Source organism: Zalophus californianus, chromosome 11 (genome assembly GCF_009762305.2).
Source record: "Zalophus californianus isolate mZalCal1 chromosome 11, mZalCal1.pri.v2, whole genome shotgun sequence".
NCBI lineage: Eukaryota > Metazoa > Chordata > Mammalia > Carnivora > Otariidae > Zalophus > Zalophus californianus.
The window spans coordinates 104,411,537-104,429,930 of record NC_045605.1 but is presented as its reverse complement, the minus strand read 5'-3'; the positions used below and the strand labels follow the sequence as shown (position 1 = coordinate 104,429,930).

The window sequence follows — 18,394 nt, the reverse complement described above, 5'->3', positions numbered from 1 at the left end:
CAACTGAGCCACCCAGGCGCCCGCTAATTAATCATTTTTAATGGTTATTTATAGTTAATGCCTGGTCTCTGGTAACCTTTTTTTTTTTTAAGATTTTTTATTTATCTTTGTGTGAGAAAGCATGAGCGTGCACACAAGTGGGGGAGGTGGAGAAACAGACTGCTGAGCAGGGAGCCGATGCAGAACTGGATCCCAGGACCCTAAGATCGTGACCTGAGCCGAAGGCAGGTGCTTAACTGACTGAGCCACCCATCTGGTAACCTCTTAAGCCCCCTTTGTGCCCAAATAGGGCTGCAACCATTCACCCCCAATTTGATGAGTATGAAAATTGGAGCAGAAAAACTGAGCAGAGGCTTAAAAAACAAAACAACTAATATCAAGATTACACTTATTGAGCACTACTTTTCTGGCTTTTTACCAAGTCTGAGCTGATACGGAAATTTTCATTTACTGTCCTGGCATTCGCCCAACACTGTGATGCAGTAGAAAAAGAGGTTCTTAGTGTCTGCTCTGTATTGTTTGCTATTTAAGCATATATAGTACAATCATTCGTTAAATATTTGCATGCCAGCTATGTGCCAGACACTTTAAGGATGCAGGGATTAAAATAGACTTGATCCTGGGGCACCCGGGTGGCTCAGTCCTTTGATTTCAGCTCAGGTCATGATCTGATGAGACCAAGTCCTCCCGGCCCGCGTCCCCCCCGCCCAGCCCCCTGCGCTCAGCAGAGAATCTGCTTGGGATTCTCTCCCTCTGCCCCTCCCCCCCCAAGAATAAATAAATCAGTCTTTAAAAGGATAAAAAAGAACAAACCATCCGTTAAGGAATTTTGATGAAACACCAAGAAGGAACTAATGGAGACTCCTGAACAGAATGGGGGTAGGCCCCCACTTCAAGAGGGCAACCAGGTTACTTTCTCTGTTTCTTCATCTCTAGGATGAGGTAGGTAGATGACGTTCAGGACCTGTTAGGGCTCAGAAATTCATCAACAGCTGGAAAGCTGCTGTTCCTGAAAATGCCCCAAGTTCGTTGGGTGTCCCTAGACCTGTGGAGACATCCATAGAAGACTAAGTTCAATTCCTGGTAGAATGCCCTTTATTCCTTTGGTTTCCTCTCTGCATTCCTCTCCCCTTGCTTTCTCCTGTGCAAAGATGTGGGGAAACTGGGGGTGATGGCTATCCCTAATACCTCATATTACTGCTGGGCGGCTCCTTCCCCCCCCCCCAGAGTGTATCTTTTTTTTTTTTTTAAGATTTTATTTATTTATTTGACAGACCACAAGCAGGGGAAGCGGGAGAGGGAGAAGCCCCCTCAGCAGGGAGCCCGACGTGGGTCTCCATCCTAGGACCCTGGGATCAACGACCTGAGCTGAAGACACACACTTAATCAACTGAATCACCCACGTGCCCCGCCCAAAGTGTATCCCAACATAAAAGAGAAGCTGGCCTGGGCTTCCCCCAGGAGGGATCTGTCCCTGAATTTGGGGTATGTTGATAATGCATGAGGAGCAGACACCCTGGGACTGTTGTTACCTTCCCTGCCTTGGCCTCGGTCCCACCTCCATATGTTCACCCTTGGAAGGAAAAGCCTTCTAGAAAAGCATCCCAGGCTTGTAAACCGCCGCCAAGTCTGAGTCTGGGAGGCGCTCGTGAGACATTAAGCCTTGGTTTTGGCTTCTGGCCAGATGGCAAGCTGGGACCACTACGAAGATTGGTAGGCACAGTAGGGGCGGGGACGTTGCTTCTGGCGGATGTGACAGAGTGGGCCTGAGGGAGAAATGGGAACACAGCAAGCCCTACCAGGAAACCCAAACTGAAACAATTTTGGGCTTATCCAGCTCCTAGGGAGACCAGGAGGCGACCGAGGAACAGCGCCGGACACTGGCCGCACACTTCTGTTTACACCCCAAAGGGAGCCTCTGCTTGGCAAGCTGTAGAACCTACATTCCCTCGCAAGATCCATGCGACCAGCGCCTGCTACGCTGGGCTTGCAAGGGTCCTCTTGTCCCATGATCTTTGCTTAGAGCCACCCGTGTGCCATCACCTGGATCGGGGGGGACGTCGACTTTCAGACTCCGGGGTGGGTAGGAATGGGCATCGACTTGGCAAGGGCAGGGGCAGCCATTTTGAGACCAGATGAGCACACAAGAGACCAATTGAGAACTCTGGCTGCCTGGGGCCGCCATTTTAAATATGGGGCTAGCTCGGAAGCCCTGTACGGTGAAACCCAGTGACGTGGGGCTGCCATATTGGCGCTGGTCCCATGGCGGTGGCCATCTTGGAAAGGCACCCGCTGTGGGCGCGGCCATCTTAGAAGTAAAACCGGCCCCTTCGCAGGAACTGGAGCCGAGCTCCTCCCCTCCGTTCCAGAGTTCCTCGGCTGCGACTACCCTCGGAACCCCTCCCTAGATCAACCCTGTTCGGTCTGTTTTCATTTTCACTTGTGTTCAGTGCTTTCGCGCGCGCGTGCGTGTGTGTGTGAGTGCTCTCCGTAGCCTCTGAGTGTCTGTTGTAACTTAATTCTTCCACTTGAAACGCCCTCTCGCGCCCGCCATCCCCCCAATCCCGGCGATCTCCGATCCTAGACAATGTCTAACCTGATTTGACTGGCCCTATTCTTGGGGTCTGGCAAGCCTTTCACCTGCCGCACACACTCCCAGATCTACAGATTGATGATCCTCTCCCCAAGAACGCTTAACACAGGAGCTGTCCTCTGAGACTCTGGATGACTTTATTCTTCAAATGGCTTTACCCTTCTCATAGCTCCAGGTGAGACTGAGAGCAAGCACCCGGCCCATCCCTCTCTCCATTGTCTGAGCGGGTCACAGAGAGAAGCCGGCAGGACGCTGGCAGAGTCTGAACGGCCCTTCTGGGGATGGAGCTAAGGGGGCCCTGGGTCAGGGGGTACTTGGGGTCCGCCGCAGTGGGCGAGGAAATGGGGTCGACAGATGGTGAAGGAGAGCTTTGTGCTTCAGATAACCTCATAGGGTTGGACAAGGGCTAGGGATGGGATGCAGGGACCCTCAGGGGCTCACGACAGTTACTGACCTAAGGAAGGGCCTAGGAGAGGGAAAGGTTCAGAGCTTGTGCCGAGGGACAGGGCAACTCAGAGGAGGGCACAGAAGAACTTCTTCTCCCGGAAGGGGTTCTCCGAAGTGGGCACAGGGGTGATGAGGGGATCCTCACAGGCGTGGGCATCACAGTAAGTCATCAAGTCTGCTGCTGCCTTGGACACCTGGGGCACAGCCAGGAGGGGAATTGTTAGCCAGATCCCCTGAGAGGGACTGCAGCCTCCCTCCCCAAATGGGTTATCTTTTGCCATCTCTAGGGCTTCTTTAAGACAGTATTCTCTTCCCTCATCCCCCCACAGAGGCCAGGGGACAGCTGTCCTTACAGAGCCAGAGACTCCTCCCCTGATCGCAGGGAGTCCAGGAAAGAAAACATTTCTTAACCTGAGATTTGGGGACCTACAGCACAACTGGGCCAACTAATGGGACCCAGGGTCCGCCCACCTTTATCCGGCACAAGCTGGCTTCAATCTTAAGCTGTTCCACCATCTTGCGGGCTTGCCCAATACTCATAGTGCTGTTCACAGGGGTCTCCCCTTTCATCCTGGATAAAAGAGACGGATAGCTCAGAGCATGATGTGGGGGGGTGAGGGGCTGCATAATCTCATCTGAAGACACCCCCCCCCCGTGCTCCTTTTTCATCAGTCTTTACAAGACTGGGATCATATACCCCAATATATTGTTCCTCTTACCCCCATCTTCCAGTGGCCTTGCCCATCCCCGTCTTCCTGGGCTAAGGAAATGGAGAGGGTGGGATGAAATGCCCCCCAAACTCCCACATGGCCTGGGCCACAGATCATTAGGCATAAAAATGATTTAAGGCTTTTCAGCCCTTCCAGCCATGTGTGTTCCCAGCTTTGAAAGCGTCAGCCAGAAAAAGCCCCGCCCTGATGAGGACACATAACACCCCCTGCCCCCTTGAGCCCCAGGGGGAAGAAAAGCAGGATCTTCCCTACTCACCTGAGGCCACAGGCAGCAGCAGCCCTGGGGAGTAGTCAGTGGGGTGCACAAAACCTGCCTGAGATGGGTGCCCCACCTTGCAGGGAGTTGCAGCTGAAAGTATCTGCTGCAGCAGCAGAAGCAGCTAATACAAAGAAGTCCACTGGGGAGGTCAGGTCAGAGGTCTGTCGGGGGCTGGTCCCAGTTCCTGCAGCTCAAGCACTGCCCAGACGCTGGTACCTGAAGGATGAAGGATGCTAGAAGGAGCTGCTCAGATCCTGGAGCATACCAACTGCCGGCCAGTGGGGGAGCCTGGCTGCTGTCTGCAGCCCCTACGCACACCCCCCACTGTGAACTGTCTCACTGGATGCCCTTCCCCCATTGCAGGCATTCTGAATCCGGACTAGGACGGAGCTGGAAGGAGCTGAGGTCCAGGCAGACTGCCCCCCCCCCCGCCTTAAGTGGGGTGGTCTGGACCTGTGACATCGCCTGCAGTGGAGTCTTCTGGTTGCGGGGGACCCTGCTCATTTGAAAATCTGACATCAGCTGGGCAGTCACCCCCCTCCTCCCTCCTCCCTCCGCTCTGACATAGCATGTAGCACCTGAATCTTCTTTTCTTTCCCAGGGACCCTCCATTCCCTATAACCAGGAAAATGTGATGAGCTACAGGTATCAGCTTCTAGATCACCAACCACTTCATGTTCTAGCCACAAGTGACTCGAGTGGAAGATCCAGGGGCAACAAGGTACGTCAGGAAGATGCCTAAAGAACAAGGAGAAGCTGGGGGAAAAGAGGTGTGCAGATACCAGATCAAAGAATCGGACAAAGAAGAGGTAGGGGGCACTGTGGGGAAAGTCTTTGGATGTTTCTTGAAATAGATGAGCTCCCAGGGTGGGTTTTGGAGTGTGGGTATTTGTTTGAGAGATTACATCCCAGGCCTGCAGGGTTGTGCTTGGTGCTGTGTGGAATGCGAAGATGTACACAATATTAATCTTACCCCCTGAGAGATTTTATTTGGGGTGAATAGTCATATACAAAATAGAAGGTACCGTCTGCCAAAATCTAGTGTACATAACGCGCTGCGGGGATTCCGAGGGAGAGTCCAGTTAGGCTCAGAGGAGGTCGATCACATTCTAAATGCTGGAGACAAAACAGGGAGCTGAAATGCTGTCACTCTTGTGATAGGGGCCAGCCAGCCGGTCAGCGATGCTCTCTGCCTTGGACGCCTAGGGGTCCAAGGAGCTGTAGGAGATAGAAACCAGCGCCAGCTGGATGCCCGCCCTTCTCCCCCTTTGCGGGGGTTTAAATGGCTGGTGGTGAAGGTGTGGGTGGAGGGCCCGGATTGCGGCCTCGAGGGGCAGGCTGAAGGGGATGCTGCTGACTCATAGCGTGCCCTGGGGCCTATCTTGAGGCCTGGGGGGAGGCGCCGGTCCTCTTGGGTCTGGGAAAGGGACGGTAGGGAGGGACCGTACGCAGCGCGCCGAGGTGGGAAACCTGCCGCCCGGCAGGCCCCGCCCCTTGCGCCGGGCCCCGCCCTGGAATGAGGTCCCGCCCCCAAGCCACAAAGGCGGCCGGCGAAAGGGGGCGGGGCTTCCTCGGGAGGCGGAAGTCCCTTCTCGCCGTTGCCTCAGCAGCCCGCGAGCTGGTGAGTCTGCAGAACCGCGGCGGCTGGCGTGCAGGTTTCCCTGCTGGCGCGGTTAGGTGGGGGCTCCGGACGCCGCGCCCACCGCCAGCCGGAGGGGCTGCTGGCGGGGGGGTGGCCGTTGGCAGCAGGACGCCCTGCCCGGCGTCGGGCGCGGCCCTGTTGTCGGGGAGCGAGCGCAGCTCTGGGAGAAGAGGAGAAACTCGGGAGGTGCCTGTGGCCGCGCTTAGGCCGCCGGCTCTGAGTGCGGCGGTACGACCCTAGGCCAGTCGCGCATTCTGTCGGTGCAGCCAGCTGGCGGTGTGGACTCGGTGTCGTCATGTGTGTAAAAGCCCTTTAAGGTGCTCAGCCTCTGTATTTTATATGTTGTTGTGAATGAGTATCAAGGTGGCCTGTCCCAGAATCAGGTGTCCACAAGCCAAGTTCAGCTGAGTTGTTGGGGCGGCGGGGCCGAAGAAAGCACAGTGAAGGAAAAGGGAAGGGGTAACTGGTTGAGAAACGCAGTCATCTGGAGAAAAGCCACATGAAACAAAGATTTGGCTGGGTTTGGCGATCTCTGGTTCCACAAAGCCCGTCCAGTTTTAGTCTCCCCCTTCCCTGGGAAAAGAGCCATTCTTCCCCCCTCTCTGTCTTTTTCCAGGAACCACCAGCTGCTTCATCCCATGGCCAAGGGTGGCGTCCAGGTGGCAGAGCAGCTAGGAACTCAAGGCCTGAACCTGGGGCCAGACACTCTGTACTCCCTGCCATGGTCAATGACCCACCAGTCCCTGCCTTACTGTGGGCCCAGGAGGTGGGCCACATCTTGGCAGGTCGTGCCCGCAAGCTGCTGCTACAGTTTGGGGTGCTCTTCTGTACCATCCTCCTCCTGCTCTGGGTATCTGTCTTCCTCTATGGCTCCTTCTACTATTCCTACATGCCCACAGTCAGCCACCTCAGCCCCGTGCATTTCTACTACAGGTGAGAGGGGTCTTCTACCAAAGTAGAGGGATTTTTTGAGAGAATTGCTGTCAGGGCCTTAGAGCTTACTCAGTTCAACCCCCCTCATTTCCAGAGGAGAAAATTTGAGCCCTGTGTGTTTATATGACTTCTTACCTTTCACAGCCCAAGGCTGAGGAAGTTCTGGGTTGGTAGGGCTCTAAGGTCCTAGTTCTACCTCTGGTTACTGAAATTTGATAAAAAGAAGAAGAAAATTCCCCTTCTAGACTGTCACTGTGAGGATCAGTTCTGTTTGCGTTGGGTCAGATCTCGCTCAGGGCTGCTGTAGACCTCTTAACCAGCCAGATCCCTTGGGTCATCTCAGAACTAACTTGGCCTTCGGTAGAAAAGGTATTAGGAAAGCAGCAAGTTGCCTTGTACATGACTTTCTCCTACTCCCGATAAACCCGCACAATAGAGATTATGGAAACATAAGGTGAGAGGGTACATAAAGTCCCAGAGTCCTGCTTCTCACCTGGGGCCTCAGTTCCTTCTGATTTTACAGACCTTGCCAAATTCTCTCCCTTTCTCTTAACGGTGGCAGTAGGACCAATCAAGGGATGCTGATAGGGGCATTGTTATCAATGGTCCAAAGTCCTTTTTTGTTTTTTCCTGTCTTCAATCTCTGATCATGAATTGTACTTTCTTAAGTCACAGCTACTTAAACTTTTAGGAGGCATGATCTCATGAAAACTTCTGCCCTTCTGCTGTAAAAACATGTATGCACGGGGGCACCTGTCTGGCTCAGTTGGTAGGGCACATGACTCTGACTCTTGATCTCAGGGTCGTGAATTCAAGACCCATGTTGGACGTAGAGCTTACTAAAAAGTGTGTGTGTGTGTGTGTGTGTGTACACACACACACACACGCATAAATGCACGCCCATGTGTAATTTTGCTTACAAGTTGAGATTTGTGAGCCTCTTAAAGACCATCTGTGGGGGCACCTTGGTGGCTCAGTCAGTTAAGTGTCTGCCTTCGGCTCAGGTCATGATCCTGGAGTCTCGGGATTGAGCCCCATGTCAGGCTCTTCGCTCAGCAGGACGCCTGCTTCTCCCTCTCCCTTTCTCACTCTCAGATAAATAAAATATTTAAGTTTAAAAAAAAAAAAAAAGACCATCTTTGGATTCCTTGGGAGGAATTTTCTCAAACTAGGCCCCAGAATCTGGGGATGGGACCCAGGAATCTGCTTTGTTGTTGTTGTTTTTTGTTTTTGAGAGAGAGAGAGCATGCGTGCATGCCCGTGAGTAGGTGGGGGGGCAGAGGGAGAGAGAGAATCCCAAGCAGAGTCCATGCCCAGTGGGGAGCCCAACACAGGACTTGATCCGAACGAAGACCCTGAGATCACGACCTGAGCCGAAATCAAGAGTTGGAGCTTAACCGACTGAGCCGCCCAGGTGCCCCCAGGAGTATGCATTTTTATCAAGCTTCCCGAGTGAGTCTTTAGAAACACTTCAATCTGAAACTGTGCAACTTAAGTGTTCATTGAGTCCCGTGTAAGAATTTCCACTCTTAACGAGAGGAAATAAGCTAAAGTAGCAAGAAGAGAATGAAAGAATTGTTCAGGTGTCTTGAATCTCCTGGCTGCATTTGTTTTCCATCTCTCTCTGACAGAGGGAAGGGTACCTGTTCTGGAAGAAGGGATGGGGGACAAGAGGGAGCCCTAGGGGCCAAGGAGGTGTACGGACAGGTAAGGCAGACTCTATAACTTAGTGGAGTATCATCCCCATTCTCATCTAGGACTGACTGTGATTCCTCCACCTCCTTACTCTGCTCCTTCCCTGTTGCCAATGTCTCGCTGGCTAAGGGTGGACGTGATCGGGTGAGTATGGGAGCTGAAGAGACGTTTCATTAGCGCTTTGAAGACTTGAAATCAGAGGGATTGAGAAAGACCTGGCGAGCAGGGATTGAGTAATAGAGACTCAGAGGAAGGCTCTCAAGGAAAGGGAGGTTAAAGAAAAAAGTCTGAACCGTGTGGATCATTCTTTCCTGCCGCAGATGTTAGCAGTGCCCTTCTCAGATTGTTTCAGGCAGGAGATGTGGTTTTAGACCTCAGTGAACCTAAATCTGCTATTTCACTGGACGAGGATGGAATCCACCCAAGAGTTTGGAAAGCCTGTATGTGAAATTATGAAACTCTTGACAAATCTGTGTGATCTGCCACTACAGAGGGTGCTGTGCCAGGGGATGGGCCAGATGCCAGTAGGACTTCAGCGAACCCGGAAGCCCTGGGAAATGCAGAATGGGAGTGCATCTGTTTATAATAGGCAAGCTGGTGGAGGCTCTGAGAAGAGAGGAGGATCCCTGCATGCTTCAAAGGACCGTTGGAGCATCCACATCGTTTTTGCTCACCAGAGTTTTTTGAGTTATTAGCAACGTAATTCATAGTAATCAGCGGTCACACGTACTAAGAATGTTTAAATCATCTGAAAAAAAAAATTTTTTAAGTGGTTCGTGGGAGGACACTGCCTGACACAGGATAGACCTAAATGGTCACTGAAGGGAGGAGTGTAAGCTGTAGCATCTGGGGGCCTCTGGGATTGGTGTTTAGACTGGCCTTGTTTGGCAGTACGAATAGCCTGCTATGTGTGTCCTGTGACCGCTTCCACTTGACCAGGAGGTAGCCATACACCATCAAGAAGACTTACCAGGTCTGAAGAATTGGGTCCCAAATGGACGTAGTGACGTGGAAGGCTGGATATTGTAAGACAGAGATTTATCCTTTTATTTATTCTTTTTATTTGAGGTGTGGGGAGCAGACGAAGAGAGAGAATCCTAAGCAGGCTCCACGCCCAGCTTGGAGCCCAACAAGGGGCTTCGATCTCCCCACCCTGAGATCATGACCTGAGCCAAAATCAAGAGTCGGACGCTCAACCGACTGAGCCACCCAGGCGCCCCGAGATTTATCATTTTAATCCAGCTACTCAGAAAAGGAGTTTGGAGATTATTACAGAATCTTCTGTGAAGATACTGATTCGATGTGCTTTTGTGGCCAAAAATAATAATAAATAGACTATGCTGAGAGGGAGCTAGAAACAAAGCTACAGTCCAGCCACATACTACAATATGTCTGCCCCTGAAATGGTACCTACCATTGTGTGGCTGCCTGTTGCAGAGATCCTAATGGTGATTCAGGGAGCCTAAAAATTGGGTGTGAAGCTGCTGGATGAGGAAGGAAGGGAAAGATGAAGGGTGAGGGGAGATCCAGTATCAGGGACTCCGATCAGGGTCGTTCCTGATAATTAAAGCAGGTTGATCATTTTGTCCATTTACAGTGAACGTTTAGGAAGGAAGGAATAGAAGAAATAATATGTCTATTTTATGTGTAACACTGCTAGAAGATGGGATCCTGCTTTCCAGGAGCTCACAGGATTGATAGAGAAATCTATATGCTGCATTAGGTAGCAAAGTGTAAGACGCAGCTTCTGCATTTCAGAAGAATTTGTGAAGAATTTGAGGGATCAGTGTGAGACTGTGGAGATGGCGAGGCTCAAAGTGGACCTTGTAAGGAGGTGTGGACGTTGTGTGGGTAATGGGGGAACAGAAGGAGAATCTGCCCATCAGATGTGAACAAAGGCATGGAGTCATTCACAAGCTTCTGGTGGTTGAGTCCGTGGATCCTGTTGGAGGAGATGATGTTTGTTTAGACAGAATTACTAGTTTAAAAACCTATATAAAACAGCTTTATTGAGAGAAAACCTACATACCATAACAGTTCGCCCACTAAAAATGTATAGTTCAGTCGTTTTTAGTGTATTCACAGAGTTGAGCAGCCAGCACCCCAATTAATTTTAGAGCATTTTCGTCACCTCCAAAAGAAACTCCCACCCGTTAGCTAGCAGTCACTCCCCATTTTCCTCCAACCCACTGAGAGAACTACCTATTAAAATGTTTCAGGGGCACCTGGGTGACTCAGTTAAGCATCTGGCTCTTGATTTCAGCCCAGGTCATGACCCTGAGAAGGGCCCTGAGAGATCGAGCCCCACATCAGGCTTCGTGATAAGCATGGAGCCTGCTTAAGACCGTCTCTCTCCCTCTCCCTGTGGCCCTCCCCTGCCCTTAAAAAATGTTTCAATGAACTCAGGGAAGCAGCTGGCTTCATCTGGCCTCTTCCAGGGCTTAGAATCTCATGGAATCCGTTTTTTCAACAGATAATTTCATTCTGAAAATAAGAATCTGTACAAAAAAAGACTTTAATCAGTGGTTTTCTACTGTTTACCCTAGTGATAGTGCTCAGAGCACCCGCAGCCATATCTGGATTTGGGGGGTGGCTCACTGTGGGCTTTTTTTTTTTTTTAACCCCATCCCCTCTGTTTAAAAACAAAAGCTTTACTCTTGCCCCTGTGATTCTTGTGTGTCACCCTGAGGAGGGTCATGCTCATATAAGAATAATTGAATAAAGGATTAGAAGAATATAGCAATGGTCAGGAAAAACCAGGGTATGTTTCGTGGCAAATCTTTAACCTTTGGAGGTTAATCCCAGTGAAGAAGCCTTCCCACTAGGAGTCTCAGGGTTCTTTCCTTTCTTTTCTTTTTTTTTTTTTTTTTAAGATTTATTCATTTTATTTTGAGAGAGTGAGAATGAGAGAGAGAGAGAGCACATGAGAGGGGGGAGGGTCAGAGGGAGAAGCAGGCTCTCCGCTGAGCGGGGGAGCCCGATGCGGGACTCGACCCCGGGACTCCAGGATCATGACCTGAGCCGAAGGCAGTCGCTTAACCAACTGAGCCACCCAGGCGCCCGAGTCTCAGGGTTCTATCAACAGAAGCAAGGTAAGGGACCCAGAGTGACAAAGCTGATCTGCAGCGATGGTGACCGGGAAGGGTGACTTTGGAGTTGGTGCGCACTGCTACAACTTGGTTAATTAATAACGTAAGGGAAGGCAGGCTGGGCCCAGGGGTATGGCCTCATGGGGACAGAGGCCTGAGTCACAGATGGCCCAGTTGGCAACATGACGGTTCACTTTTGGGAGAAAAAAAAAAAAAAGTGACACAGCCTTTTCTCAGAACAGAGCGACTCTGATTCAGCCAAGTCACAGGATACTGCTGATCTCAGAAGTGGGAGGGACCCGGCCACCACAAGAGGGCAGCACCTTCCTGGGATGAGAGACTGAGCGGCCTGCTGTGCTAGCCAAGGGATGGGGGGGTGGCAGTGTTTGGAGGGAGGGGGGGAGATGGATCAGAGACAGTACAATTTGAAATATATATATTTTTTGAAAAGAGATGGGGGCTACCTTGGGCAGGTGCTGATGTATGGACAGCCGTACCGCGTTACCTTAGAGCTTGAGCTTCCAGAGTCCCCTGTGAATCAAGATTTGGGCATGTTCTTAGTCACCATTTCATGCTACACAAGAGGTGGCCGAATCATCTCTACTTCTTCGCGCTCCGTAAGTTTTCCTGGCCTGTCTGGGAGGGTGCAGAGGTGACAGCCGATGTCAGAACATCTGGGTAGGGCCTCAGGAGAAAACGTCCTAGCTCTGAGGTCACAGACTCATCAGGACAGGAAAGAGGAGTCAGTTTACCAAGCCAGACAGACACCCTATATATCTGATGAGCGTGTCCAGCTTTGGGGGAAAGTCTGAAGAGTGGAGCCAAAATGGGGTTCTTTAGGGCCCCAAAGATCTGGAATCCTCAGAAACATACCAACTGGGGGGGGGCGGGGAGAAAGAAAAATACTAGCTGAGAGACAGCTTCTTTAACCCCTTGGTTACAAAGCATTACCTACAGGGCATGTTAGTAATAGTCCCGTAGCAAGACTAGTTTGGATTCGATGAAGAAATGTACAGTGTTTATGAGCCCATAGTGGGTCTTCAATAAATACTACGATTCCATTCTTACATGAATTATCAACAGAGCCACATGATGAAGCAAATCTCTGAATGTCTACATGGAGAAAATTTCAGGTGGTGCACTGAAACTTAGTCCATTCTGGATGGTAGAACTGCTTGGGGGAAAGATCAGAGACCGTGTGGGGCTTGACCTGTGCAGGTTCTTCAAAGAGGGGAATGGAGACATGGTCAGGCAGGACAGCCTGTTACTCAAGCAGCTGGAATGGTTGGGCCAAGGGTAGTAGGGGGAGCGTGGTAGGAGGTGAAAAGGAGGGAGCGGGGGACCGGAGGAAGAAGCCGGCTTCACAGACCGCTCAGGAACCTCGGTTGAGGGGTGGGTAGGGCTGTGGAAATCGGGGGGGAGGGGTACCTGTCCCCAGCCTCTCCCTCCTGGCCCTGGCAGGTGATGTTGCATTACCGCTCAGACCTGCTCCAGATGCTTGACACGCTGGTCTTCTCCAGCCTCCTGCTGTTTGGCTTTGCAGAGCAGAAGCAGCTCCTGGAGGTGGAGCTCTACTCGGAATACAGGGAGAACTCGGTAAGGGAGTGAAGGAAGACTAGAGACCGCTCTCTCCATGGGCCCAGGGTTCTGCCTGAGGAGCCTCTGGGCTCGGTCAGCCACGGAGATGTTGGGAGTGGGGCTTCACATTGGGCTGCTAAGGATCGATCGTGGCCTGACCCTCCCCGCCCGTCCACAGTACGTGCCGACCACCGGAGCGGTCATCGAGATCCACAGCAAGCGCATCCAGATGTACGGGGCCTACCTCCGCATCCATGCCCACTTCACCGGGCTCAGGTGAGGCAGCACTTGGCAGCTCCCGCGGGAGCTGTCCTTAAGTGAAACTAGCTTGCATTTTCCTAGAAATAATTTCTGGGACGTGAGGAGGCTAGTGCTGTCCGGTAACTGCCACCCTCTACCTGCCACAGGTACCTGCTGTACAACTTCCCGATGACCTGTGCCTTCATAGGCGTCGCCAGCAACTTCACCTTCCTCAGCATCATCGTGCTCTTCAGCTACATGCAGTGGGTGTGGGGGGGCATCTGGCCCCGACACCGCTTCTCTTTGCAGGTCACAAAGGACCTCCTCCCCCTCCCCTTCGTGATCCTTCTTTGACTGAGGAGCGGGCTGGGGCGTGGCCAGGGCTGGGGCCCCGAGTGCCTAGATCACACTCTCGGCTCCCTCCTTTCTCCCGCACAGGTCAACATCCGGAAAAGAGACAGTTCCCGGAAGGCAGTGCAGCGAAGGATCTCTGCCCATCATCCAGGTAGACAGGACGGGAGGGGAGCGCCTGTGTTACCCAGTATAAAGCTTTAGGCCCTCACAGCGGGGCTGAGGGGCAGAGGGCAGGCTGGAGGAGGTGAGCTTGGCCCCGCTGCCTGGGTGCAGCCGCGGTAGCCCTGCCCCGTCCTCTACCCACTTTGGGGGCACAGGGCCCCAAGGCCAGGAGGAGTCAACCCAGCTGTCAGACATCACAGAGGACTGCGAGAGCCCTGAAGATCCCCCGGGGGCAGGTATGTGTCGCAGCCTGCCCACCCACCCTCCCCACAAGTCCTCAGTTGTCCCCTTCAGCCTCGTCTCATCTGACCTCTGCCTTCCCCCTGTGGCTGCAGAGGGTCAGCTCCCTGAGGAGGAGAAAGCAGACCAGCGGCCCTTGAATGGAGAGGAGGAGCTGGAGCCAGAGGCCAGTGATGGTGAGGGGCGCTCAGCGTGCGGGTCTTGGTGGAGTGGGGGCAGCATGGGCGTAAGGGAGGACATTATATTGGTTGGGGGAGAAGAGCCCCTGGTTACTTAATTTCCCATTTGGGATTTTGTTTCTCCCTCCTCTGGGCCAGGTTCAGGCTCCTGGGAAGATGCGGCTTTGCTGACGGAGGCCAACCTGCCTGCCCCTGCCCCTGCCTCTGCCCCTGCCCCGGAGACTCTGGGCAGCTCTGAACCCTCTGTGGGCAATCTCCGACAGCACCCCACCTGCTCTAGTTCCTGAAGAGAACAGGGCAGAGTCCTGACATTCCAGTCCTTTCTCACCTGACCCCTTCCCCAATAAACTATTTTCATGCCAGTTGCTTGCCTGACTCCTTGAAATGGATTCAGGGCCATTTGAGAACCCTGTGCTCCCCGGGCATCCTCCCTGCCACCCTCCATTGGAGGAGGTTGTCTTGCCGGGGGCTGCCTGCCGACGGGGAAGGCCTCCAGACCTGGACTGTCCTAGGTACAGCTGTCTCCATTCACAAGCCTAGAAAGTCCAAGGAGAGAAAACCTACCCGGCCTACTCCATCCACGTGACTCTGGGGAGGGGGATCGTGTAGGGCGGGTCTGGAGAGCCGGGCTGCATCATTCTGGCCCCTGCACCCCTCCCTTTCTCTGTCCATTGGGAGGCAGAAGACAGGAAATGACTGCCATGGATGTGGTATGATTTCTACCGAAACAGCATTTTGTAGCCCAGGCCCCATGCGGTCAGTTGTTTTCTTCTCTGATACCAGCCAGGTGGCCCTCTCTCCTCACCCCTCCACGTAGCCTCAGCCCTCTGATCCTCTGCTCCTGGCTGCCGGCCACATTCCACTCCCGGCTCCCAACCCAGGCATCCTGGCCTCCAGATGAAACAGCTGCTGTGCCCCCCACCCCCCATCCCTGGCCCCGTGACTCAGGCTCTCTGAAGGGACCAGCCCGCTTCTTGGCATTCACCGGGAAAGGGGGGGGCAGGGGAGGGGGCCTAGGTGGTGACATCATAGTGGAAGGGTATAAAAGCTTCGAGCCAAAACAGAATTGAAATCTGAAGACACTGACAAGACCTGCCTTCGAGCCTGTGCTCCCGGGGTCACCCCGGCCGCACCCCCACAGACCTCTGGTCGGAGATTTGCACCGCCGCGAGACCTCCCCGCCGGTGAGGGGCTCCTGGGGGCCAGGGAAGGGGAGGGGTGGGAAAGGGGGGGAGCGGCCAGGGACTGGTGTTCCTTCGACAGGTAGGGAGGATTCCAGGGTCCTTAAGTTTCCCCCTTCTATTCCATCTCTTCGTTCTCCTTTCTGTGCGCTTTCGGGTTTTTGCGTGTGTCGCTGACTGATAATTGTTTTACTGAGATCTTTTCTTTGGGTGGCAGCTGGGAATTATTCCACCTTTCTTCCCCAGGCTGAGTAAATCATTTCCTCTTCTTTTCCCCTCCAGCACTTTGCTTATTCATTAACTGTTTCTCGGACTTCACCATTGCCGGTCACACACCCATCTCTCGGGGCAGCCCACATTTGTACCCCACCCCCGGCCCTCCGAAACCGAGTCCATAGGCTGTTCAGAAGTTGGTTGACAAATAAGTGTGTCCACCTCCTTTCCTCCTCTTTCCTCTTCTCTTCTTGGGCCCCAGCTCTGTGTCCCTGTCCCCAGAGATTTTGTTGAGGGAGGGGGCCTCAAAGGCACGGGGTCTGGACAGCCTTTTCCTCTTCACCTCCTTCCCTTCCAGACCCCATGCTGGACTCTCCCTGCCTTCTGTGGCTCCTGGCTGTCACCTTCTCCTTAGTGCCCAGAACGCGGCCCTTGGCCCCTCAAGACCTTACGGAAGAGGAGGAAGATGAGACATCACGGCCACCTCTGCCGGCTGTCCTCTGTGACTACGACAGTTGCCGCCACCTGCAGGTGCCATGCAAGGAGCTGCAGAGGGCTGGGCCCGGGGCCTGCCTGTGCCCCGGGCTCTCCAGCCCTGCCCAGCCTCCTGCCCCGCCGCGCCTGGGAGAGGTGCACGTGGTGGCCGAGGCCGGCAGCGCGCTGGTGCACTGGTGTGCACCCCCCTCCCCGGTCCACCAGTACTGGCTGCTGCTTTGGGAAGGCGGTGGGGCTACCCAGAAGGGCCCCCCGCTCAACGCCACGGTCCGCAGAGCAGAACTGAAGGGACTAAAGCCTGGGGGCATTTATGTCGTTTGCGTGGTGGCTGCCAACGGGGCTGGAGAAAGCAGCGTGCCGGGGGCAGGTGGGGAGGGCCTCGAGGGGGTGGGTGGCCCTGCTTTCGGGCCCTGCGGCAGGCTGGCCATGCCCCCCAGGCCCGTTACCCTGGTCCACACGGCCGTAGGGGTGGGCACGGTCCTGGCCCTGCTGACCTGCTCTGCTCTGGTCTGGCACTTCTGCCTGCGCGAGCGTTGGGGCTGCCCCCACCGGCCAGCCTCCCCACCAACAGCAGGGCTCTGAAGCAGCCCGGGTGCCTCTCGGGCCCAGCTGAGCCCAGACTTGCAGAGGAGAGCTCTGCCCAGACTCCCCTGGGCAGCCCGGGCGCCAAAGTAGAAGGCCAGGCGCCTGGGGCCCCAGCTGAGTCTCGGTGCTCAGCCTGAGAGCTTGTTCAGGTCCCAAACTTTCCGTCCTGCTCCAGGCTGAAAGGAACAGAGGGGGATTGGCAACTTTTTCCTTAAAGGACCGGAGAGTAAATAACGTAGGCTTTGCAGTTCCAGAGGATAAAATCAAAGATAATATGTAGGTGCTTCTATGGCCATGTAACCACGTAAAAACGTAGAAACCATTCTTAGCTCATGGGCCTTTTCTTTTCAAATCAGGCTCTGGCCATATTAGGCCTATTGGCTGTAGTTAGCTGATCCCAATCCCGGTCATAGGCCCTCAAAAGGGCCCTGTCACACTGGTGGCTTCGGTGGGATTTCGAGAACAAATTGCTTCAGGCAATTTGGAGTTTGGGGCAACACCACTCCCTCTTTTACCTTTCATTTCGATATTGAAGATGGGCACACCTGAGTCGGAAGCCACCTGTGTCTGACGTGGGTGAAGATAAATGACTGACATGGGGTGGAGAACCAAGGACTGCCTAAAACTGCTGTCCGGGGCATTTCCCAAGTCCAAGGATTTCCCCCACTTTCCCTCAATCTGTGTCTTTTGTATATTCACTGTACCAACATTAAAGGAAATATAAAACGAAGATATTTTCATTTTTCCTGACCCTTTTCATTTCCCTGTCTTGGTTTTGGCTCAGGTCATGATCTCAGGGTCATGAAATCGAGCCCTGCGTCAGGCTCCGAGCTGGGTGTGGAGCCTGCTTGAGATTCTTTCTCCCTCTGTCCGCCCCCACCCCACCCCTGGCCAAGTAAATAAATAAAACCTTTAAAAAATAAAAAACAAATCAACTGGATGTAGAGAAGTCTGAGTTGCGGGCACCTGGGTGGCTCAGTTGGTTAAGCGACTGCCTTTGGCTCAGGTCATGATCCTGGAGTCCCAGGATCGAGTCCCACATGGGGCTCCAGTCCCACATCGGGCTCCCTGCTCAGCAAGGAGTCTGCTTCTCCCTCTGACCCTCTTCCCTCTCGTGCTCTCTATCTCTCATTCTCTCTCTCTCAAATAAATAAATAAAATCTAAAAAAAAAAGAAAGAAAAATCTGAGTTGCTACAGAGTATAATCCTCATTTTTGCTGGTCCTACAACTTTTTTTTTTTAAGATTTTATTTATTTATTTGACAGAGATAGACACAGCGAGAGAAGGAACACAAGCAGGGGGAGTGGGAGAGGGAGAAGCAGGCCTCCAGCTGAGCAGGGAGCCCGATGCGGGGCTGAATCCCAGGACCCTGGGATCATGACCTGAGCCAAAGGCAGACGCTTAACGACTGAGCCACCCAGGCGCCCCTGGTCCTACAACTTTAAATTATAGAACTAACATTTATATGAATTTCAAATACTGCTGAAGAATACAAAAGAAAGTTCCTCTTTTCCTCAAGAGGTAATTACCCCTTGCAGAGCAGATTTTTATTCAATGTCGATATTCTCTTTGTTCACTCAATAGATGATGGACAGCATTCCATGCTGGTAAATCATAGCCTCCTTGGTGATGTTAAAGGCGGTGTAACTTTCCAGAGAAGGATGCTCTTTGACTGATAGAAGCCATCGCTCTTTAGTGGCACATTTGTCTTCAGTGTTTGCTATGGGCATCTTTATGTATCCTCACATTTGTGTATTTCTATAGGGTGCTTACCTGG

The 18,394-nt window shown here is 53.0% G+C and overlaps 3 protein-coding genes across 18 annotated transcripts; 2 read left to right on the top strand and 1 right to left on the bottom strand.

Annotated features, from left to right (window-relative positions):
- The first annotated feature begins 2,240 nt into the window (after positions 1-2,240).
- On the top strand, positions 2,241-14,504 carry BSCL2 (BSCL2 lipid droplet biogenesis associated, seipin). Of its 16 annotated transcripts, XM_027578709.1 has the most exons (13): positions 2,286-2,422; positions 2,660-2,768; positions 4,632-4,751; positions 6,289-6,605; positions 8,363-8,444; positions 11,863-12,006; positions 12,851-12,985; positions 13,146-13,243; positions 13,375-13,516; positions 13,646-13,712; positions 13,879-13,959; positions 14,059-14,139; positions 14,281-14,504. In XM_027578709.1, the coding sequence occupies exons 3-13, from the start codon at positions 4,665-4,667 to the stop codon at positions 14,427-14,429; spliced, it is 1,383 nt and encodes a 460-aa protein (XP_027434510.1). In that variant the 5' UTR covers positions 2,286-2,422; positions 2,660-2,768; positions 4,632-4,664; the 3' UTR covers positions 14,430-14,504. The 16 variants fall into 16 exon arrangements, with proteins under 16 accessions (XP_027434521.1, XP_027434511.1, XP_027434510.1 ...); XM_027578720.2 differs by having other exon boundaries at positions 2,241-2,768; positions 4,632-4,839; positions 14,287-14,504; XM_027578710.1 differs by lacking the exon at positions 2,660-2,768 and having other exon boundaries at positions 2,270-2,422.
- On the bottom strand, positions 2,709-4,375 carry GNG3 (G protein subunit gamma 3). The gene is made up of 3 exons (XM_027578722.2): positions 4,028-4,375; positions 3,512-3,611; positions 2,709-3,234 (listed from the first exon to the last, which is right to left on the bottom strand). The coding sequence occupies exons 2-3, from the start codon at positions 3,608-3,610 to the stop codon at positions 3,106-3,108; spliced, it is 228 nt and encodes a 75-aa protein (XP_027434523.1). The 5' UTR covers position 3,611; positions 4,028-4,375; the 3' UTR covers positions 2,709-3,105.
- A 136-nt stretch (positions 14,505-14,640) lies between the features above and the next one.
- On the top strand, positions 14,641-17,350 carry LRRN4CL (LRRN4 C-terminal like). Its single transcript, XM_027578721.1, has 2 exons — positions 14,641-15,326; positions 15,895-17,350. The coding sequence occupies exon 2, from the start codon at positions 15,900-15,902 to the stop codon at positions 16,611-16,613; it is 714 nt and encodes a 237-aa protein (XP_027434522.1). The 5' UTR covers positions 14,641-15,326; positions 15,895-15,899; the 3' UTR covers positions 16,614-17,350.
- Positions 17,351-18,394: the final 1,044 nt, after the last annotated feature.

Coding starts and splice junctions, on each gene's coding strand:
- LRRN4CL (XM_027578721.1), top strand. CDS start 15,900: ATGCTGGACTCTCCCTGCCTTCTGTGGCTCCTGGCTGTCACCTTCTCC.
- GNG3 (XM_027578722.2), bottom strand. CDS start 3,610: ATGAAAGGGGAGACCCCTGTGAACAGCACTATGAGTATTGGGCAAGCC. Junction 3,235..3,511: donor CCAGCTTGTGCCGGATAAAG/GTGGGCGGACCC, acceptor GCTGTGCCCCAG/GTGTCCAAGGCAGCAGCAGA.
- BSCL2 (XM_027578705.1), top strand. CDS start 5,547: ATGAGGTCCCGCCCCCAAGCCACAAAGGCGGCCGGCGAAAGGGGGCGG. Junction 13,713..13,878: donor GATCTCTGCCCATCATCCAG/GTAGACAGGACG, acceptor TTGGGGGCACAG/GGCCCCAAGGCCAGGAGGAG. Junction 13,960..14,058: donor TGAAGATCCCCCGGGGGCAG/GTATGTGTCGCA, acceptor CTGTGGCTGCAG/AGGGTCAGCTCCCTGAGGAG.